This window comes from Oncorhynchus keta, chromosome 21 (assembly GCF_023373465.1).
Source record: "Oncorhynchus keta strain PuntledgeMale-10-30-2019 chromosome 21, Oket_V2, whole genome shotgun sequence".
Lineage (NCBI taxonomy): Eukaryota > Metazoa > Chordata > Actinopteri > Salmoniformes > Salmonidae > Oncorhynchus > Oncorhynchus keta.
The window spans coordinates 666,013-689,950 of record NC_068441.1 but is presented as its reverse complement, the minus strand read 5'-3'; the positions used below and the strand labels follow the sequence as shown (position 1 = coordinate 689,950).

The window sequence follows — 23,938 nt, the reverse complement described above, 5'->3', positions numbered from 1 at the left end:
GGAGAAAGAGTAGAAGAGAGAGAGGGAGGGAAAGAGAGGAGGGGGGAGAGAGGGCGAGAGGGTGGAGGGTGTGAAAGAAGGTGGAGGGAGAGAGAAGAGGCGATAGAGAGAGAGACTGGAGTGATAGATGTGCAGATGAGGATGTGCAAGTAGAAATACTGGTGTGTAAAAGAGCAGAAGAACAAAAACAAATACGGGGATGAGGTAGGTAGTTGGTTGGATGGACTATTTACAGATGGGCTGTGTACAGCTGCAGCGATCGGTATGCTGCCAGTGAAATATATCTGCTGGAGCGCGTGCTATGGGTGGGTGTGACTATGGTGACCAATGAGCTGAGATATGGCGTGGCTTTACCGAGCAAAGACTTATAGATGACCTGGAGCCAGTGGGTTTGGTGACGAATATGTAGCGAGGACCAGCCAATGAGAGCACAGGTCGCAGTGGTGGGTGGTATATGGGGCTTTGGTGACAAAACGGATGACACTGTGATAGACTGCATCCAATTTGCTGAGTGGAGTGTTGGAGGCTATTTTGTAAATGACATCCCCGAAGTCAAGGATCGGTAGGATAGTCAGTTTTATGAGGGTGTATTTGGCAGCATGAGTGAAGGAGGCTTTGTTGCAAAATAGGAAGCCGATTCTAGATTTAATTTTGGATTGGAGATGCTTAATATGAGTCTGGAAGGAGAGTTTACAGTCTAGTCGGACACCTAGATATTTATAGTTGTCCACATATTCTAAGTCAGAACCGTCCAGAGCAGTGATGCTGGTCGGGCGGGCGGGTGTGGGCAGCGATCCGTTGAAGAGCATGCATTTCTTTTTACTAGCATTTATGAGCAGTTGGAGGCCACGGAAGGAGTGTTGTATGGTGAAAAAGCTCATTTGGAGGTTTGCTAACACAGTGTCCAAAGAAGGGCGAGATGTTGAATGTTCAGAATTGAACCCTGTGGCACCCCCATAGAGACTGCCAGAGGTCCGGACAATAGGCCCTCCGATTTGAGACACTGAACTCTATCTGAAAAGTAGTTAGTGAACCAGGCGAGGCAGTCATTCGAGAAACCAAGGCTGATGAGTCTGCCAATAAGAATACGGTGATTGACGGAGTCGAAAGCCTTAAGCCAGGTCGATGAAGACGGCTGTACATTTACATTTACATTTAAGACATTTAGCAGACGCTCTTATCCAGAGCGACTTACAAATTGGTGCATTCACCTTATGACATCCAGTGGAACAGCCACTTTACAATAGTGCATCTAAATCTTTTAAGGGGGGGGGGGTGAGAAGGATTACTTTATCCTATCCTAGGTATTCCTTAAAGAGGTGGGGTTTCAGGTGTCTCCGGAAGGTGGTGATTGACTCCGCTGTCCTGGCGTCGTGAGGGAGTTTGTTCCACCATTGGGGGGCCAGAGCAGCGAACAGTTTTGACTGGGCTGAGCGGGAACTGTACTTCCTCAGTGGTAGGGAGGCGAGCAGGCCAGAGGTGGATGAACGCAGTGCCCTTGTTTGGGTGTAGGGCCTGATCAGAGCCTGGAGGTACTGAGGTGCCGTTCCCCTCACAGCTCCGTAGGCAAGCACCATGGTCCTGTAGCGGATGCGAGCTTCAACTGGAAGCCAGTGGAGAGAGCGGAGGAGCGGGGTGACGTGAGAGAACTTGGGAAGGTTGAACACCAGACGGGCTGCGGCGTTCTGGATGAGTTGTAGGGGTTTAATGGCACAGGCAGGGAGCCCAGCCAACATCGAGTTCCAGTAATCCAGACGGGAGATGACAAGTGCCTGGATTAGGACATGCGCCGCTTCCTGTGTGAGGCAGGGTCGTACTCTGCGGATGTTGTAGAGCATGAACCTACAGGAACGGGCCACCGCCTTGATGTTAGTTGAGAACGACAGGGTGTTGTCCAGGATCACGCCAAGGTTCTTAGCGCTCTGGGAGGAGGACACAATGGAGTTGTCAACCGTGATGGCGAGATCATGGAACGGGCAGTCCTTCCCCGGGAGGAAGAGCAGCTCCGTCTTGCCGAGGTTCAGCTTGAGGTGGTGATCCGTCATCCACACTGATATGTCTGCCAGACATGCAGAGATGCGATTCGCGACCTGGTCATCAGAAGGGGAAAGGAGAAGATTAATTGTGTGTCGTCTGCATAGCAATGATAGGAGAGACCATATGAGGTTATGACAGAGCCAAGTGACTTGGTGTATAGCGAGAATAGGAGAGGGCCTAGAACAGAGCCCTGGGGGACACCAGTGGTGAGAGCGCGTGGTGAGGAGACAGATTCTCGCCACGCCACCTGGTAGGAGCGACCTGTCAGGTAGGACGCAATCCAAGCGTGGGCCGCGCCGGAGATGCCCAACTCGGAGAGGGTGGAGAGGAGGATCTGATGGTTCACAGTATCGAAGGCAGCCGATAGGTCTAGAAGGATGAGAGCAGAGGAGAGACAGTTAGCTTTAGCAGTACGGAGCGCCTCCGTGATACAGAGAAGAGCAGTCTCAGTTGAATGACTAGTCTTGAAACCTGACTGATTTGGATCAAGAAGGTCATTCTGAGAGAGATAGCGGGAGAGCTGGCCAAGGACGGCACGTTCAAGAGTTTTGGAGAGAAAAGAAAGAAGGGATACTGGTCTGTAGTTGTTGACATCGGAGGGATCGAGTGTAGGTTTTTTCAGAAGGGGTGCAACTCTCGCTCTCTTGAAGACGGAAGGGACGTAGCCAGCGGTCAGGGATGAGTTGATGAGCGAGGTGAGGTAAGGGAGAAGGTCTCCGGAAATGGTCTGGAGAAGAGAGGAGGGGATAGGGTCGAGCGGGCAGGTTGTTGGGCGGCCGGCCGTCACAAGACGCGAGATTTCATCTGGAGAGAGAGGGGAGAAAGAGGTCAGAGCACAGGGTAGGGCAGTGTGAGCAGAACCAGCGGTGTCGTTTGACTTAGCAAACGAGGATCGGATGTCGTCGACCTTCTTTTCAAAATGGTTGACGAAGTCATCTGCAGAGAGGGAGGAGGGGGGGGGGGAGGAGGATTCAGGAGGGAGGAGATTATCATGGCGGTTATGATATCGTTTAGGACCTTAAGCATGGCTGAGATGCACCCGTGACCAGCTCGGAAACTGGATTGCACAGCGGAGAAGGTACGTGGGATTCGAAATGGTCGGTGATCTGTTTGTTCACTTGGTTTTCGAAGACTTTAGAAAGGCAGGGCAGGATGGATATAGGTCTGTAACAGTTTGGGTCTAAAGCGTCTCCCCCAGAACAATGTATTGACATAAGCGTCAATAGATTGACACTCGTCCTTTCCTATTGACTGCAAACATATTGATAATAAGCTTCAACCCTGTGACACATCTTTTCCAATTGACTGCATGCAATGTATTGACATAAGCGTCAATTGGTTGATGCTCATCTTTTACCATTTGCACCGCAAAGCTTGCTGGGAGCATGGCTAGTTGACATAAGCATCAATCAGTTGATACCTAACTTTTTTGCAAAAACGTAACAGGATACATTTTTGAGGCTGATAATGGGCTGTCTTATGATGGATGGCAGTTCCTCATGTCCTGAAGTTCTCTGTTGGCTGACTGTGTTTGATCTGTCTACTCTGTGTGTACTGTAATATGTTGTACTAATTGCTGTGTTAAGTGCCTACCAGAGCCTACAGCAATAATAGTAATAGTACCTGGAGTGATGTGGGTGGTTGTAATGAGCAGGTGCTCACTAGCTTTCTGAGGCTAATTGCCCACATACAATTCTACGCACACGCACGCGCGTACGCGCACAGTGCCCAAAACATGCCTGTTGATCTCTTGATTTCTGGTAAGGCTCCATTGTGGCGTTCCTCTTCAGTTTGGGGACACAGAGACAGTCCATTGGCTCTGTATACTGCAGCATGTCTCTTTTGGCCCGTGTCTTCGGTTTGGAGACAGACAGAGAGAGATTGGCAGTGTGGCGAGAGCTTAATGCAGTAAATCATTGTTTGTGTCCCTAAAGACAGGCTAATCTCTCATAGCCTGTCCAGGCATGTCAACAGTAGGATCACAGGACTTCATTACCACGCGAACACTTTGGGTGGCATCAGAAAAAGCTCATTTAGACACTCTGTGCCTCGTGTACAGGCAAGACAAGTGTGTTTGTGATTCAGCATGTGTCTACAAGAGAGTGTGTCTATGACAGGGTGGTTGTGAATAAAAAAGTACAATGGTGTGTGTGTGTGTGTGTGTGTGTGTGTGTGTGTGTGTGTGTGTGTGTGTGTGTGTGTGTGTGTGTGTGTGTGTGTGTGTGTGTCTACTCATTCATATTTCCAGAACAATGCTATCGTTAGCCGAAGACACATTTCAAGAAGTCGTTAGATGGCTGCGGATCCACCCGGTGGTTATAGTTCTAGGTTCTAAGTTCAAATGTTGGTTTTCTGTCATCGTGTTCCCTAACGGTGGTTCTAAGTTCTAAAAGTTATTATTGTGTTTACGTCTCCTAACGGTGGTTCTCGTTGTCGCTCCCTCAGGGCGTAAGGCTGCTGGCTGGCTGTCCTGTTCCATCACAGAACAGAATACCGAGCAGAGGACAGAGCCCCAATGCCAGTGGACATGCAGCCACATCAGGGGCTGTATCATTATGAGTCTACACCCAACCAGCCGCCCAGAGGGTAAGATATATTTTGTGACCAACTTTTGATTTTGGTGTGTATACAAAAAAAATGCATAAATGAGAATCGAAAGACAGAAAATAAGAACAAGCATACAAGACAAAACGCCAAATAAAAACAAAAAGTTAATGAAGGAAGTCAATAATTGTCCTGTCTATCCCATCCAGAGGGTAAGACAACACAACAACAACCACCACTCCTCCTCCTGGTCCTTAGTCTAACTAGTCTAACCTAAAACTATCAACACTTTTCTATCATAATCCCTCAACTTTAAATCAAATCTGGTGCACTGGCCAGCTTCTTACTGTGATATTATGTTATTGTAACATTTATCACACAAGAGACTGTAAAGACACTAACAAACAGACAGATATGAATGATTCACTCTCGTTCCTCCATACGTACTGTAAAACAATCTGACGACTCGTCTAGTCCAGGGGCTCAAATCTCTTTATTCTACTCACAGACAGACGGCATTCTCTGAGTAGCTAAAAGCCTAAGCTGCAATTGTTTTGGAGATAGAGAACCTCTCTCTCGCTCTCTCTCAGCTGCTAATTACAGGCCGGCCAGGCCCCGCTGTGCTCTGCATGACTGCCCTCCCTCCCACCCTACCGTACCCTGCTCAGGTTACTCTGATAGCGGGAAAGAGGAAGAGAGGGATAGAGGGAGAGAAAGTAAGGGAGGGAGGGAGAGAGAGTGAGAGAAAAGAGAGAGTAAGAGAGAGAAAAGGGGGACAGGGAGGCAGAAAGAAACATCAGAGGGAGGTGGAGAGAGAGAAAGAGTGAAAGAAAAGCTTAATTTACTTCTACCAGATTCGAGAGTAAGAAAGAGGGAGAGAGAAAGGGGGAGTGAAAGCGGGAGGAGGAGGAATACACAGTGCGGAGAAAGAATTAGAGAGCTGAAAGGAAGACTTAGAAGGTACAGGGATGAATGAAGTCTGCTCTGCGGGAGAGGAATATAGGGAGAGAGAAAGAAAGACAGAGGGGGAGCGTGAGTGAGAAAGAGAGAGTGTGTGTGTGTGTGTGTGTGTGTGTGTGTGTGTGTGTGTGTGTGTGTGTGTGTGTGTGTGTGTGTGTGTGTGTGTGTGTGTGTGTGTGTGTGTGTGTGTGTGTGTGTGTGTGTGTGTGTGTGTGTGAGTGGAGAAAAGTTCTGAATCCAGAAAGAGAGTGAGAGAGAAAAGGGAGTAAAGAACACATTGAAATATATTTGGAACGTTCCAGCTAGGCTTCCCTAGTCTGTTCAGCTGAGAAGGGAAACCCCCATCTGGGTAGCTAGTAGCTACAGCTATAACAACATTACTGTGAATTAGAGTACATCACCATCTGGTGGGGAGTGGGAAACATCACAACACCTCAGAATTCATGGGTTTCCCAAACTCTGTGCACATTTTGTTTTTTGCCCCAGCACTACACAGCAGATTTATATAATCAAAGATCGATGGTGAGATGGTCATTTGAATCAGATGTTTAGTTTGCACTGGCAATTACACTGTTTACAGAAATAATTAGACATGACCCAAACGTAACAGGTATCATCAGTATTGGTAAACATGAATATAAACTAAACGTATTGAAACTCAATGCTCCCCTTGCTAAAAATATTTTCAGAGTACAGGATACTAAATGAACATGAAAAAACCCCAGGACATAATGGCAATAGGAAAAAGAAAAAGAAAAACTCATTATCTACAACAATTCTTTAAGTGGACCACAACAAATATCAAATACTATAGGATGCTTAATAAGTGACAACAAACATTTAAGTGATAATGCCCAAAAAGCCTGTGATTGGAGGATATATTGGCACGGGTTTTGTTAGGCTCGAGACAAAGTCAAAACGTGCCAATATATCCTCCAAACACTGACTTTGAGGGCATTATCATTTTTATACAACGGGTTACCAACATATTCAAATAAGAATTATGTTAATGAATTAATTCATACAATTTCAGCCTTCCACAAGATACAGTCCTGACACAAATCTATGGTTGCTACCCAAGCCGGCTGGTCTTTTGGTGGGACAGCTGGAGATCGAATTTCAATACTGAAACAATGTTGCAAATGTCAGAGAGACAGCCAGCCAGGTTTATACAAATGTTCGCTACTGAAAACTAATTGCTAATCTAAAGGAAATGGGAGGTAATATCTAGATGCTTTTTACAGTGGAGATCAAGTTTATAAATTGTCTGGCTGGGCAAATGAGACAGTGGATTGCGCTGTCAGATGGAGCATTTCAACATCATAGCTTTAGCCGGTGGTAACTTGTGCAACAGACACCGTCTGGAATGCTGTTTTAACCAATCAGCATCCAGAATTAGACTCACCCGTTGTATAAATAAAGATAACTTTATCCCATTACTCAACAAAATGAAAGTGTGAATAAACCTCTTCAGAATGGCATGGCTCCCAAAGTTTTTAGATTTATTCTCTGTAATACCAGTTAGCTCACTGAAGACATTCTTTCAAAAAGTATACTTGGTCATAACATACTTTATATGGGCAAATAAAACTCATAGAATGAAAAGCAAAGTCTGACATCTTCCTAAGACTGAGGGTGGTTTTAACCTTCCAGACATGGAATTGTATCAACTCGCCTCCCAGGGCTTTTACACTGAGTATACAAAACATTAAGAACACCTTCTCTTTCCATGACAGACTTACCAGGTGAATCCAGGCGAAAGCTATGATCCCTTATTGATGTCACTTGTTATATCATCTTCAAGTCAGTGTAGATGAAGGGGAAGAGACAGGTTAAAGGAGGATTTTTAAGCCTTGAGACATGGATTGTGTATGTGTGCCATTCAGAGGATGAGTGAGCAAGACAAAAATGTAAGTACCTTTGGACGGGGTATGGTAGTAGGTGCTAAGCTACACATATGGAATTGTTTTAAGATGGTCATACCATGGATCATTTAGCCATTTCATTTGGAATTTTATTAATAGTTTGTAGGCCAAACCGTTCAGACGCTGCAGATGTTTTCGTGAGAAGACCAATTTTCGGTATGTCTCATGGTCTAACAAAACACCACTGTAACTCTGCCACCTTCCACCGCAGATGCGGTCGATTGAGACGCAGCCCATGCAAAAAACCTGATATCTCTATCTTAAACTGACAGATTTCTATGGGGATTTTTTTATTATGTTACTTAGATTGACGCACGGGTGCATCAATAGACTTAATATAAGGATTTTGAAATGATTTATACTTTTACTTTTGATACTGTTGGTAGTATATTTTAGCAATTCCATTTACTTGTGATACTTAAGTATATTTAAAACCAAATACTTTACTGAAGTAGTATTTTTCTGGGTTACTTTTACTGGAGTCATTTTCTATTCAGGTATCTTTACTGTTACTCAAGTATGACAATTGGGTACATTTTCCAACACTGGTATTCAGGACCAAAAGTGAATTGCTTTGCCAAATTTTTGCAGTATTACTTCAGTGCCTTGTTGCAAACAGGATGCATGTTTTGGAATACAGTATTTTATTCTATACAAGCTTCCTTCTTTTCACTCTGTCAATTAGGTTAGTATTGTGGAGTAACTATAGTGTTGTTGATCCATCCTCATTTTTCTCCTATTACAGCCATTAAACCCTGTAACTATTTTAAAGTCACACTTTGCCTCATGGTGAAATCCCTGAGCGGTCTCCTTCCTCTCTGGAAACTTAGTTAGGAAGGACACCTGTATCTTTGTAGTGACTGGGTGAAGTGATACTCCATCCAAAGTGTAATTAACAACTTCACCATGCTCAAAGAGACATTCATTTTGACCTATCTACCAATAGGTGCCCTTCTTTGCGAGGCATTGGGAAACTTCCCTGGACTTTATGGTTGAATCTGTGTTTGAAATTCACTGCTCGACCTTACAGATTTTTGTGTGTGGAGTACGGAGATGAGGTAGTCTATGTTAAACACTATTCTTGCACACAGAGTGAGTCCATGCAACTTATTATGTGACTTGTTAAGGATATCTTACTCCTGAACTTATTTAGGCTTGCCATAACAAAGGGGTTAAATACTTATTCACTCAAGACATTTCAGCTTTTCATTTTCATTAAATTGTAAAACAAATTGAAAAGCATTATTCCACTTTGACATTATTGGATATTTTGAATTGAGTCCCTTTTAAATTCAGGCTGTAATACAACAACATCTGGAAAAGTCAAGGGGTGTGAATACTTTCTGAAGGCAATGTAGTTAAATGCACTAAAGAGGAACGATGGGTACATGATGAAGATAGGTGAAAATATTCTGGGGATGAGCATGCGTGTCTATTTTCAAAGGATAAAGCTAAGAGCATTAACAACTTCTGACCAATGTATTTTCATACATGCAACTTAAAAGGTTTCTATTTGACATTTATTGGACATCAGAGCAAAATTGAGGGAATCCTATTTGAGTCAGAGAAGGATGTTCATATGATAGGGAAAATATACAAAACCTTAAAGAATGCATATCCAACTGACAGTCTCTTAGAAAAATATAGAAACGATTGGAACCAAGACTTAAAAATAACTGATATTGGCACAAGATGGAGGGAATGTTGGAACATACAGTGCCTTGCGAAAGTATTCGGCCCCCTTGAACTTTGCGACCTTTTGCCACATTTCAGGCTTCAAACATAAAGATATAAAACTGTATTTTTTTGTGAAGAATCAACAACAAGTGGGACACAATCATGAAGTGGAACGACATTTATTGGATATTTCAAACTTTTTTAACAAATCAAAAACTGAAAAATTGGGCGTGCAAAATTATTCAGCCCCTTTACTTTCAGTGCAGGATCTCTGAATGATCCAATGTTGACCTAAATGACTAATGATGATAAATACAATCCACCTGTGTGTAATCAAGTCTCCGTATAAATGCACCTGCACTGTGATAGTCTCAGAGGTCCGTTAAAAGCGCAGAGAGCATCATGAAGAACAAGGAACACACCAGGCAGGTCCGAGATACTGTTGTGAAGAAGTTTAAAGCCGGATTTGGATACAAAAAGATTTCCCAAGCTTTAAACATCCCAAGGAGCACTGTGCAAGCGATAATATTGAAATGGAAGGAGTATCAGACCACTGCAAATCTACCAAGACCTGGCCGTCCCTCTAAACTTTCAGCTCATACAAGGAGAAGACTGATCAGAGATGCAGCCAAGAAGCCCATGATCACTCTGGATGAACTGCAGAGATCTACAGCTGAGGTGGGAGACTCTGTCCATAGGACAACAATCAGTCGTATATTGCACAAATCTGGCCTTTATGGAAGAGTGGCAAGAAGAAAGCCATTTCTTAAAGATATCCATAAAAAGTGTTGTTTAAAGTTTGCCACAAGCCACCTGGAAGACACACCAAACATGTGGAAGAAGGTGCTCTGGTCAGATGAAACCAAAATTGACCTTTTTGGCAACAATGCAAAACGTTATGTTTGGCGTAAAAGCAACACAGCTCATCACCCTGAATACACCATCCCCACTGTCAAACATGGTGGTGGCAGTATCATGGTTTGGGCCTGCTTTTCTTCAGCAGGGACAGGGAAGATGGTTAAAATTGATGGGAAGATGGATGGAGCCAAATACAGGACCATTCTGGAAGAAAACCTGATGGAGTCTGCAAAAGACCTGAGACTGGGACGGAGATTTGTCTTCCAACAAGACAAAAGATCCAAAACATAAAGCAAAATCTACAATGGAATGGTTCAAAAATCAACATATCCAGGTGTTAGAATGGCTAAGTCAAAGTCCAGACCTGAATCCAATCGAGAATCTGTGGAAAGAACTGAAAACTGCTGTTCACAAATGCTCTCCATCCAACCTCACTGAGCTCGAGCTGTTTTGCAAGGAGGAATGGGAAAAAATGTCAGTCTCTCGATGTGCAAAACTGATAGAGACATACCCCAAGCGACTTACAGCTGTAATCGCAGCAAAAGGTGGCGCTACAAAGTATTAACTTAAGGGGGCTGAATAATTTTGCACGCCCAACTTTTCAATTTTTGATTTGTTAAAAAAGTTTGAAATATCCAATAAATGTCGTTCCACTTCATGATTGTGTCCCACTTGTTGTTGATTCTTCACAAAAAAATACAGTTTTATTATCTTTATGTTTGAAGCCTGAAATGTGGCAAAAGGTCGCAAAGTTCAAGAGGGCCGAATACCTTCGCAAGGCACTGTAACTAACGAAATTACAGTTAACTAAAATGTACTCTTAAAACCTATTAAGGATCCGGCCCTTTTTTTCAATTTTCGCCTAAAATGACATAGCCAAATCTAACTGCCTGTAGCTCAGGACCTGAAGCAAGGATATGCAAATTCTTGATACCATTTGTAAGGAAATACTTTGAAGTTTGTTCAATTAATGTAGGAGAATAACACATTAGAGGTGGTAAAAGATAATAAAAATAAAAATACATGCGTTCTTTTGTACCATCTTTGAAATGCAAGAGGAAGGCTATAATATATTATGCCAGCCCAGGCACAATTTGGATTATGTCCACCAGATGGCAGCAGTGCAACGTTTTAGACTGATCCAATGAACCATTGCATTCCTGTTCAAACTGTTGTATCAAGACAGCCCAAATGTGCCTAATTGGTTTATTAATACATTTTCAAGTTCATAACTGTTCATTCTCCTGAAACAATAGCATGGTATTATTTCACTGTAATAGCTACTGTAAATTGACAAGAATTTAAGCTTTCTGCCAATATCAGATATGTCTATGTCCTGGGAAATGACCTTGTTACTTACAAACCTCATGCTAATCACATTAGCCTACGTTAGCTCAACCGTCCCGCGGGGGACCCACTGATCCTGTAGAGGTTTTAATCCAGTATAAACTAATGCATAGAATGTGTTAAACAAGAGACAAAATTCACAAATTCTTTAGCACAACATCAGTGTCATATCATAAGTGTAAAACGAACGCTGACTTAATAATCCATACCTTCTCGAAATGCTATAAAGTCCAAAAGTTATGGGTGGGTTTAGAAGGTTGGCTGTCATAAGTATTAAAATGTAAATGTAGTTTTAATTAATCTGTCTGCATATTTCAAGACATGGCATATGGGGGTGCATAGTGAGATACCCGATGGGTTGGACGATACTTTTCTCATCAATCATCTTGAAAAAACATGTACTTAAAAACTGGAAATCAACTAATCCTCCTTTGTTAACACAATGGAAAGGTAAATGCTTTATTATCTAAATGTTGGAAGTGTGTGTGCAATGGAGAGAAACAAAATGGTGCAGTTTAAGGCCATGTGGCGGAGAGTGATGCGGGCGCTGGAGATGGGGGTGTGAGCAGGTGGGTCTGGGCAGAGGTGATCTATATGTGTCTATATGTTGTCGTTTGTACGTGTATGTTTTGTATTGTTAATCTTACAAAAAAAAAAATTAGCTGTGTAGTGTTAGTGCACAAACCAAAACCTTCACCCTGCCGGGGGACCGAGTTTTAGAAAAACTCTTTTGGATCACTGTTCTTTAATCCTTGTGTGCAGGCTTTTGTCCTAGCCCAGCACTAAACACACCTGATTAAACCAATCAACATATGATCACAACCATGAATCAGGTGGGTTAGTGTTAGGCTAGAAGGACCAGAATCGAAGAATACTGACTTAGAGAAAATACCAGCCATACTTTAGCTTGGCTCACCCTTACATCGGAGTGACTAAGAAGTTGTTATCTTGGTTTCTTTGTACTGAATGTCTGTATGGGTATGTTACTTTCTATGTATGTCTGTGTCCCTCTGGATGCCTCTCTGTCTGTATTTCTGTCTTTTTGCATGTCTGTCTGAATGTCTCTCTGTATGTCTCTCCGTCAATGTCTGTCTGTATGTCTAGCCTTGCTTCTTCAGGAAGGTCTCCCTACAGTGAAGTGTCATCCCTGCATGCTCCGCTCCACAATGGCCATCCTCAGGACTGCAGGAACATGTATAACCCAATGACCCCTAACCCCAGAAACAATCCTAACTCCGGTGTCAACCCCATGGACCAGTACATGAGACCCCCTCTGGCTCCCCCACTGCACAGCATGATGGGACACCGCAGCATGAATCAGTCCTCCGACGGTGAGTCAACAGTCCTGCGTCACGTGAAACACTTCTTGACCTTACCCTCATTATAACCAAAGACAGGCTCTATCTCAATTAGTATTTTCTCCATTTCTCCCGACTCTGGTGAATTGAGAAAAAAAAACAGAAGAAACCTCTTTCGTGATGCTCCGGTCCCTCAGGAGTCAGTATGGCCGTATTCGAAAGCCTGTAATGATGTATTCTTTCTTATCCTCTGTGTTTGTCCAGGTGGTAATAGCACCCCCTACTGTCACAACAACCTCATGTCATCCCACCACGGCTTCCCCCATGGACAGGGATTAGACCATGTGGGAGACGGTAAGAAAATAACTGGATCGTGTTTATTTCCGCTGCAAAACGCTTTAAAATGCTTTCCGTTGCAATGCCCCCTCTCCGCTCCTCATCTCCTCGCCTCACCCATCCTTTACCTCCCAATCTCCCCCACTCCCTGTCTCCTCTTTTCTCTCCCCCTCCTCCTCCTTTCGCCTCCCCAGGCTCGCGGTTCTCAACGCCTCGCTCCATGCTGAAGCTGAGTAAGAAGCGTGCCTTGTCCATCTCGCCGCTGTCTGACGCCAGCGTGGACCTACAGACGGTCATCAGAACCTCTCCTAACTCCCTGGTGGCCTTCGTCAACTCACGTTGTGGACCCAACGGAGCCAGCTCCTACGGACATCTGTCTGTGGGCGCCATGAGGTCAGGAGCAGGGACCCTACACTATACTACGCTATGACATAGACACCACAATGTATTGCACGATACTATATTACCCTGTACGCTGCTGACCCAAAGGAGCCAGCTCCTACGGACATATGTCTGTCATGAGGTCAGGAACCAGAATACTATCATCTATAACGCAACACTACTTTACATTCTTTGGTATCAGTCACTTTGTATTGAAATGCATACTTTCCCAATGAAAATGTTAACATCAGTTTTAATCAGTAACATAACCTGTGATCAGTGGAATATTCTTAAACATCATGATGATAAAATATATATATATATATATCTATATATATGCCCCCATGCACCTGTGAAACTATTTATGATACCCCTATCTCTTGTATTGTAGTCCATCAATGGGTTACTCCAACTCAATGAACTACCAGTCCAGACAACCGAGCTCTATGTATGGTGGACACACCCCTGGACCCTGCCACGCCCCTCCCCCCCGACTACCCCCCCACAACCCCCGCCTCCACGCACCAAAACATGGACACGTAAGACTATTTATGATTGTCTTCAGACACTTTGCTATGGGCTCCACCTGCTACTAACAGTTTCGAGAGAGTGCATACAGAAAGATAGAGAGACATTCTAAAGCTTGTACCAAAGTACTGTGTGTACATGTACTTGAGTAGACCCATTTCCAGGCCGCGTCATGAAAAGCTGTGCGTGCAGTTCGTCATCAGAAACCTCTGTTTACCTAGCAGTGGATACGATCACATGCAGCTTCAAATGCAGATCGTGAAAGTTAACAAAACATATCATCAGATGGTTATTGACTACAACTTCTTAGATGTCATCAGAGGATTGATTACCTAGCATGCTTGTAAGCCAGTGAGGCAAGGTAAAATATCACAAATAGAGCCAGAAGAATAATATATAGATGTAGGATCTTAATTTGAGCCAGTTTGCTACAGCAGGAAAATAAATGTGAATTATTATGTGGATTATAATTAATGGACATTTTTGTAGAAGTTGATACATTTTTTGTTACAAAAAAATCAAGTCTAAAATTTCTAAGTGGAAATCAATACACTCAAATACACTACAAGTTTGCATTACCTGCTGAGCGTAAACATTCTCAGCAACAAAATAGTGATCCAATTATGATCCTACATCTGTACTTGTTGAACATAGCTGTAGCCATCAGTCTTGTGTGTTTTCATGCTCATCACTTACTCACTATTCAGTTTGTCGGGGGACATCAGCGTTAGATATTTTAATTTAATTTCTTTAGGGGGTAGATCAGCTTTAATATTGCAGATAGATTGAAGCTTCCATCAATGTAATTATCTGTATCATTTCCAATCCTCCGTATATATGTTTTGTATATATATATATATATACACACACATACATATATACATATGTGTATATATTCTTTTACTATAATTTTTTTAATAATAAACATTCCTTTAAATTTTCCCCTAACCCTTCCACCCATCCCCATAATTTGAGTAAACTACTGACTGGATAACAACACAGGCTTCTACTTGCAGTTTAGACATACTATAATCATTTTATGAACACAATTAATTTTACAATAGTGCAACAAACCTTTTGTTTGTTTTTAATCCCATCCTTCAGCTCCACTCAACCCCTCCAATCTCTCTTAACACAGACAATTGTTTTCCTTCTATTTGCCATATATTTTTCAACTGTGCTGTGATGTTTCACAAAACTTCTGAACTTTTCCATTCTCATAGTTTCTACAGATTGTAAATTAAATATACATTTTGCTAAAAGTATTATTATATTATTGATCGATTGACGAGGACTTTTCAAATCACCCAGCAGTGCTATGTGTAGAGTTAGCTCTAGATAAACGTTGCAATTCTTCAGCCATTCCTGGACCTGCGACCAAAAACAAGCTACATATGAACAGTACCAAAACAATGATGTAATGATTCTGTTTCTTCACAAACAAAATCTGCAGAGCTGGGATGGTTGTATCCCCTCATTTACAGTATAACATTCTATTGGTTGAAATAATTTTATAATAATTTAAATTCTACATATTGAATATGCCGTCATTTTGCGTATCAGTTCATAAACCATTCGCCATGGAATCGGTAAATGAAAATAATTTCCTAACTATTTTGCAATCTATATGGCATAACTGTACATTTTCTGGCCTTTAAATTAAACTGGTGTACTTTTTTATTTGTTACAATTTTCTTTAACCATTTTTGGGGTAATGCTGTAGTTAGTTGGTTGTAATTTTGGGTAGAGTAGACATTTCCAGATATTTTTGTTAGCTGCATGTGTGACAACTCCACCAGTCCTATTTATGATATAATTTACAAAGATTATACCTTTTATTTTACTTTTATTCCAAAAATAATGTTTATTATCTATTACTATATTTGAGTGTCTTTTCTGGTGGATTAAACTGAAATTGCAACCAACTTCCTATGGCTTGTTTTAAAAATAGTTTATATAATTTGGAGATTATTTCACTTTTAAATAACTGAAAGTAAGAGGTTTTAATCTGAATGAAGGGAAAAGGGCCATTCTTGACCATGAGGCGAGACATTCTTACTAATCTGCAAGAGAACCAGTTCAGATATAAGTATAACTTTTTAGAGAGAGGTATAATGCTATAATATTTAATCATTTCTACCCTCCGAATTCATATTTATTATATAAATAGGCCTGTTTAATTTGGACTGGCTTGCCATTCCAAATAAAATGTAATATTTTTTTGCGCATAATATTTTTTTTTTTACACAAAACAAAACAGGTCGCTAGGTGTAGGCAAGGCCATAAGAAACGACTAGAGAGTTAATAAGGGTGATTGTTCCACAAATACACAGGTATTTTCCTTTTTTTTGCTAACTTTCTATTAAAATGTATCGTAGTGAGACATATTTATTTTGGGATATGAATACTGAGTATGTCCACATCACCGTCAGACCTTATTATTTATTGGTAAATCTAAAAGTTATATATATTTTTTAGTGATCCAATATGTAATATAGTACACTATAATTTGGTTGTAATCCAGGTAAGAAAGGTAAGAAAAAGTTCAATTTTCAATGCAAATAGTCTGGGTATCCATTTGATTAGCTGTTCATGAGTCTTATGGCTGGGGATAGAAGCTGTTAAGAAGCCTTTTGGACCTAGACTTGGCACCATTACCGGTTGATGCAACCCGTCAGGATGCTCTCGATGGTGCAGCTGTAAAACATTTTGAGGATCTGAGAACCCAAATGCAGAATCTTTTCAGTCTCCTGAGGGGGGATAGGCATTGTCGTGTCCTCTTCACGACTGTCTTGGTGTGTTTGGACCATGATAGTTTGTTGGTGACGTGGACACTAGAGCCCCGTCAATGAGAATGGGGACTTGTTCGGCCCACCTTTTCCTGTAGTCCACGATCATCTCCTTTGTCTTGATCATGTTGGGGTAGAGGTTGCTATCCTGGCACCACACTGCCAAGTCTCTGACCTCCCTATAGGCTGTCTCATCCCTGTCGGTGATCAGGCCTACCACTGTTGTGTCATCATTAAACTTAATGATGTTGTTGGAGTCGTGCTTGGCCAAGCAGTCATGGGTGAACAGCGAGCACGGGAGAGGACTGAGCACGCACCCCTGAGGGGCCCCCGTGTTGAGGATCAGGATGGTAGATGTGTTGTTACCTACCCTTACCACCCGGGGCGGCCTGTCAGGATCCAGTTGGGCATACCGACTATGGTGGTCTGCTTGAAACATGTTGGTATTACAGACTCGGTCAGGGATAAGTTGAAAATGTCAGTGAAGACACTTGCCAGTTGGTCAGCGCATGCTCGGATTCAATCTTAGTCCTGTATTGACGCGTTGCCTGTTTGATGGTTCGTCAGAGGGCGTAGAGGGATTTCTTAAAAGCATCAGGGTTAGAGTCCCGCTCCTTGAAAGCAGCAGCTCTACAATTCAGGTCAGTGCGGATGTTACCTATAATCTGTGGTTTCTGTTTGGGGTATGTACATACGGTTACCATGGGGACGACATCATCTATGCACTTATTGATGAAACCAGTGATTGATTTGGTGAACTCCTCAAAGCCATCGAAAGAATCCCGGAACATATTCTAATCTGTGCTAGCAAAAGAATCCTGTAGCTTAGCATCTGCTTCATCTGACCACTTCCATATAGAGCGAGTCACTGGTACTTCTTGCTTTAATTTTTGCTTGTAAGCAGGAATCAGGTGGATATAGGTATGGTCAGATTTGCCAAGTGAAGGGCGAGGGAGAGTTTTGTATGCGTCTCTGTGTGTGGAGTAAAGGGGGTCTAGAGTGTTTTTCCTCTTGTTGCACATGTAACATTCTGGTAGAAATGAGGTGAAACATATTTAAGTATACCTGCATTAAAGTCCCTGTCAACTAGGAGTGCCGCCTCTGGATGAGCATTTTGTTGTTTGCTTATGGCCTTATACAGCTCATTGAGTGCGGTCTTGGTGCCAGCATCGGTTTGTGGTGGTAAATAGACAGCAACGAAAAATATAGATGAACGATCTCTTGGCAAATAGTGTGGACTACAGCTTATTATGAGATACTCTACCTCAGGTGAGTAAAACCTCAAGACTTCCTTAATATTAGATTTCGTGCACCAGCTGTTATTGACAAATAGAGACAGACTGCCACCCCTTCTCTTACCGGAGGCAGCTGTTCTATCTTGCCGAGGCATGAAAAACCCAGCCAGCTGTATGTTATCCCTGTCGTCGTTCAGCCACAACTCCGTGAAACATAAGATATTACAGTTTTGAATGTCACATTGGTAGGATATTCTTGACCGGAGCTCATCCAGTTTATTATTCAATGATTGCACGTTGGCTAATAGTACGGCAGGTTACCCACTCGGCGTCAGATTCTTACAAGGCACCCAGACCCACGTCCCCTATACCTCTCTCTCTTCTTCATGCGAATGACAGGGATTTGGGCCTTGCCCGGTGTCCGACTCGTTAAAGAAAAACATCTTTGTCCAGTACGAGGTCAGTATTCACTGTTCTGATATCCAGAAGCTCTTTTCGGTCATAAGAAACGGTGGCAGAAACATTATGTACAAAATAAGTTACAAATAACTTGAAAAAACACACAATAGCACAATTGGTTAAGTACCCGTAAAACGGCAGCCATCTCCTGTGCAATTATACATATTTTAATAGCTAACATTTTGATGGCCACAATCAATAGATAAACAGTAGAGGACAACCTTGTTTTACTCCTCTTGACGGTTTAATAGTTTCTGAGAAGTAGCCATTATTTACTATTTTAAACCTAGGATTACTATACATAACTTTAACCCATTGTATAAGAGCTTTACCAACATTGAAATATTCCAGACATTTATATATAGATTCCAGTTGTACTTCATCAAAAGCCTTTTCAAGTCAGCTATGAATACAAGACCTGGTTTTCCAGATTTTTAATATTGTTCTATTGTTTCCAGTACTTTTCTTATATTATCTACAATGTATCGTCCATGTTAAAAACCTGTCTGATTTGGATGAATAATATCTGCCAAAACCTTTTTAATTCTATGCGGTTTGCATTTTGCATCACAACACTGAAGTGTAAGGGGCCTCCAATTTTAATGAACTGGATCTTTATATTTACCACTTGCGTCCTGTTTCAGTATTATTGAAATCAGACCTTCTTGTTGAGTATCTGACAATCTACCATTTTGATAGGAGTGGTTAAAACATGCTAATACCGGTCCTCTGAGTACATCAAAAAAGGTTTGGTATACCTCAACTGGTATGCCATTCAGCACTGGAGTTTTCCCGGACTTAATAAATCTTCCACGGGATGGTTGAGCTAACGTAGGCTAATGCAATTAGCATGAGGTTGTATCTGATATTGGCAGAAAGCTTAAATTCTTGTTAATCTGGCATTTCTCTTGCATTTCAAAGATGGTACAAAAAAATACAAAATAACAGTTTTTTATTTTCTTTGTATTATCTTTTACCAGCTCTATTGTGTTATATTCTCCTACATTCCTTTCACATTTCCATAAACTTGAACGTGTTTCCTTTCAAATGGTACTGAGAATATGCACATCCTTGCTTCAAGGCCTGAGCTACAGGCAGTTAGATTTGGGAATGTCATTTTAGGTGAAAAAAAAAAGTCTGGATCCTTCAGAGGCTTTAATTGCGTCAAGAAGTTCCTCCTCTGTAATTTGGCCTTCACATGAGTCTTTCTGCACAGCTGTTAATTTTACATTATTAATAGAAACAAATCCATACAATTAACTTCAGTTAGTGGAGATGGAGGAGACTGGAACATATGCTTAAAGTTTTTGCTTCCTCTTTCAAAATATAGTTTGGTGAATCATGGGTGACTCCATTTGTAACAAGTTTCAGTAAATTATTTTTGGAAGCATTTCTATGTTGAAGATTTAAAAAATAATAGTGCATTTTCCCCCTATTCCACCAGGGTTGCTTTATTTGATACAATATAAACTAAGCAAAAAAAGAAACATCCCTTTTTCTAAAGATCTTTACAGATCTTCATTGTAAAGGGTTTAAACACGGTTTCCCATGCTTATTCAATGAACCGCAAACAATTAATGAACAGACGGTAGGCAATTAAGGTCACAGTTATGAAAACTTAGGACACTAAAAGAGACCTTTGTACTGACTATGAAAAACACCAAAAGGAAGATGCCCAGGGTCCCAGCTCATCTGCGTGAACGTGCCTTAGGCATGCTGCAAGGAGGCATGAGGACTGCAGATGTGGCCAAGGCAATAAATTGCAATGTCCGTACTATGAGACGCCTAAGACAGCACTACAGGGAGACAGGATGGACAGCTGAACGTCCTTACAGTGGCAGACCACGTGTAACAACACCTGCACAGGATCGGTACATCTGAACATCACACCTGAGGTACAGGTACAGGATGGCAACAACAACTACCCGAGTTACACCAGGAACGCACAATTCCTCCATCAGTACTCAGACTGTCCGCAATGGGCTGAGAGAGCTTGGATTGAGGGCTTGTAGGCCTGTTGTAAGGCAGGTCCTCACCAGACATCACCGGCAACAACGTCGCCTATGGGCATAAACCCACCATCGCTAGACCAGACAGGACTGGCAAAAAGTGCTCTTCACTGACGAGTCGCAATTTTGTCTCACCAGGGGTGATGGTCGGATTCGTGTTTATCATCGAGAAATGAGCGTTACACCGAGGCCTGTACTCTTGAGTGGGATTCATTTGGAGGTGGAGGGTCCGACATGGTCTGGGGCGGTGTGTCACAGCATCATCGGACTGAGCTTGTCATTTCAGGCAATCTCAACTGTGCGTTACTGGGAAGACATCCTCCTCCCTCATGTGGTACCATTCCTGCAGGCTCATCCTGACATGACATTCCAGTATGACAATGACACCAGCCTTGCTGCTCATTCTGTGCACGATTTCCTGCAAGACAGGAATGGCAGTGTTCTGCCATGGCCAGCGAAGAGCCCAAATCTCAATCTGTGCACGCCTGGGACCTGTTGGATCGGAAGGTGAGGGCTAGGACCATTCCCCCCAGAAATGTCCGGGAACTTGTAGGTGCCTTGGTGAAGAGTGGGGTAACACCTCACAGCAAGAACTGAGAAATCTGGTGCAGTCCATGAGGAGAAGCACTGCAGTACTTATTGCAGCTGGTGGCCACACCAGATACTGACTATTACTTTTGAACCCCCCCTCTGTGTTCAGGGACACATTAATCAATTTATGTTAGTCACATGTCTGTGGAACTTGTTCAGTTTAATGTCAGTTGTCTTATTATGTTCATACAAATATTTACACATGCTATGTTTGCTGAAAATAAACTGCTTTGACATTGAGAGGACATTTCTTTGAGTTTATTACACTTGATCTTTCTTGAATAAGTTCCTCCATTTATTTTTCCCCTAACTGTAATGAATACTCATGGAGGAAATGTGTAGATTCACGCACAGATGTTTATTAAGCCGTCACAGAAGGCAGGAGTCATGGTCACAGGCAGGCAATGGTCAAACACAGGTAGGTAATCAAAAACAAAACAATAACCTCACAACCATACAAACAGAAAGAACTGAACTAAATAGGGAGCTGATGAGACCCGGTGAGAAACGAACACAGTTGAAATCAAACAGGGCTACGTTCAAGAACACAAAGAAAAAGAACACACGGTTGACTAAGAAAAGGAAAGCAGAACCTTACACTAACTTATTATGTGCCTCTATGGTACTGTTTTTATTGCTCTCTATCTGTACTCTTCCATTTCCTTTGTTAATATGGACTCTTTTGACCTCAATTGCTTTTGTTTTTGTATTGAATTGCATGGCCTCTAAAGACACATTTAAAAGTGTCCTATACAATAAGGGGATCTTCTGTACTAATGTAAAGTTGGAAAAAGTCAGTTAAAAACGATTCTGTCCTACTTAAAATCATGTTATCATCCAATAGGCTTTGATTACATTTCCAATATCCTCACCCACGTGGAAATTCTGTAAGACGAATGTATATGCCAATTAGTTTATGGTCCAACTGCATTCTGTCCCCTATCAACATTTTTATATTTTGGTGCCAGCGAGAATGACGTAAGAAAGTAGTCAAGACGACTACTTTGATTGAGTATATCTCACTAGGTCAGCATATTTAAGCCTCCATATATCCACTAGTTCCAATATATCCATGATGTTCATGATTTCCTTAAGTGCATGAAAGTTCGTAGTGTGATTTACTTTACGGTCCATTGAGGTATTTAAAACCCTATTATAATCTCCCACCATAATAATTGAGTCTTGTATTGCTTGTAGGTTTGATAAAGTAGTATATATATTTTCAAAGAAGCATGGATCATCATTATTTGGACTGTATAGATTATTGATCCAAATCTGTTTACGGTCCAATATTTTTTTTAAATAATCCAACTACCGTGCCAATCTGTTTGGACAATTTGCACATTCTGATCAAAATAGTTGTTAATAAAATGAGTTTCTTTGCCCATGGAAGAATATATATACCCCCTGTCCTTTTTCTACAAAACCTCATCTGAAATTGTTGAATGAGTTTCCTGTAAACAATAGATATTATACTCCTCTTATCTGCTAAGCCATTACAATTATAACTAGCTATACTTATTTAACAATTTAACATCATGAAACGTTTCAGTTCTATTTATCATAATATATGTTTGTAAACTTAGCATTAAAAAGTACCATCACGATTGAGTGTTCATGGTATTTGCACTGCTAAACACAACCAGTCATGCATGATGTGTTCATCTGATTGTCAACGAATCACTTCAAAAGATCGGTCCTGTTGGCTACCCGCGCACGTTTGTCCACTCACAAAATAAATCCAAACAGTGCACTGCAATTTGATGAATGGAAAGAGACATCTGCAACAAAAAAAATGAAATTGTAATGGCATTCAGCGATTGATGCGTCCACTGCTGTACACGGGCCTCGGTCTTGGCCACTTACATTTTTTTACATTACATTTAAGTCATTTAGCAGACGCTCTTATCCAGAGCGACTTACAAATTGGTGCATTCACCTTATGACATCCAGTGGAACAGCCACTTTACAATAGTGCATCTAAATCTTTTAAGGGGGGTGAGAAGGATTACTTTATCCTATCCTAGGTATTCCTTAAAGAGGTGGGGTTTCAGGTGTCTCCGGAAGGTGGTGATTGACTCCGCTGTCCTGGCGTCGTGAGGGAGTTTGTTCCACCATTGGGGGCCAGAGCAGCGAACAGTTTTGACTGGTCTGAGCGGGAACTGTACTTCCTCAGTGGTAGGGAGGCGAGCAGGCCAGAGGTGGATGAACGCAGTGCCCTTGTTTGGGTGTAGGGCCTGATCAGAGCCTGGAGGTACTGAGGTGCCGTTCCCCTCACAGCTCCGTAGGCAAGCACCATGGTCTTGTAGCGGATGCGAGCTTCAACTGGAAGCCAGTGGAGAGAGCGGAGGAGCGGGGTAACGTGAGAGAACTTGGGAAGGTTGAACACCAGACGGGCTGCGGCGTTCTGGATGAGTTGTAGGGGTTTAATGGCACAGGCAGGGAGCCCAGCCAACAGCGAGTTGCAGTAATCCAGACGGGAGATGACAAGTGCCTGGATTAGGACCTGCGCCGCTTCCTGTGTGAGGCAGGGTCGTACTCTGCGGATGTTGTAGAGCATGAACCTACAGGAACGGGCCACCGCCTTGATGTTAGTTGAGAACGACAGGGTGTTGTCCAGGATCACGCCAAGGTTCTTAGCGCTCTGGGAGGAGGACACAATGGAGTTGTCAACCGTGATGGCGAGATCATGGAACGGGCAGTCCTTCCCGGGAGGAAGAGCAGCTCCGTCTTGCCGAGGTTCAGCTTGAGGTGGTGATCCGTCATCCACACTGATATGTCTGCCAGACATGCAGAGATGCGATTCGCCACCTGGTCATCAGAAGGGGGAAAGGAGAAGATTAATTGTGTGTCGTCTGCATAGCAATGATAGGAGAGGCCATGTGAGGTTATGACAGAGCCAAGTGACTTGGTGTATAGCGAGAATAGGAGAGGGCCTAGAACAGAGCCCTGGGGGACACCAGT

At 42.4% G+C, this 23,938-nt stretch overlaps 1 protein-coding gene across 1 annotated transcript in view; it reads left to right on the top strand.

Moving 5' to 3' along the window:
* The window catches only part of LOC118399825 (zinc finger protein GLI1), a 121,507-nt gene that overhangs the window by 69,049 nt on the left and 28,520 nt on the right, over positions 1–23,938 (top strand). Inside the window, exons 2-6 of the mRNA XM_052473184.1 lie at positions 4,483–4,623; positions 12,453–12,679; positions 12,911–13,000; positions 13,177–13,375; positions 13,755–13,902. Of these exons, the coding sequence (XP_052329144.1) occupies positions 4,553–4,623; positions 12,453–12,679; positions 12,911–13,000; positions 13,177–13,375; positions 13,755–13,902 (735 nt within the window). The 5' untranslated portion in view covers positions 4,483–4,552. The remainder of the gene's footprint in view (positions 1–4,482; positions 4,624–12,452; positions 12,680–12,910; positions 13,001–13,176; positions 13,376–13,754; positions 13,903–23,938) is intronic.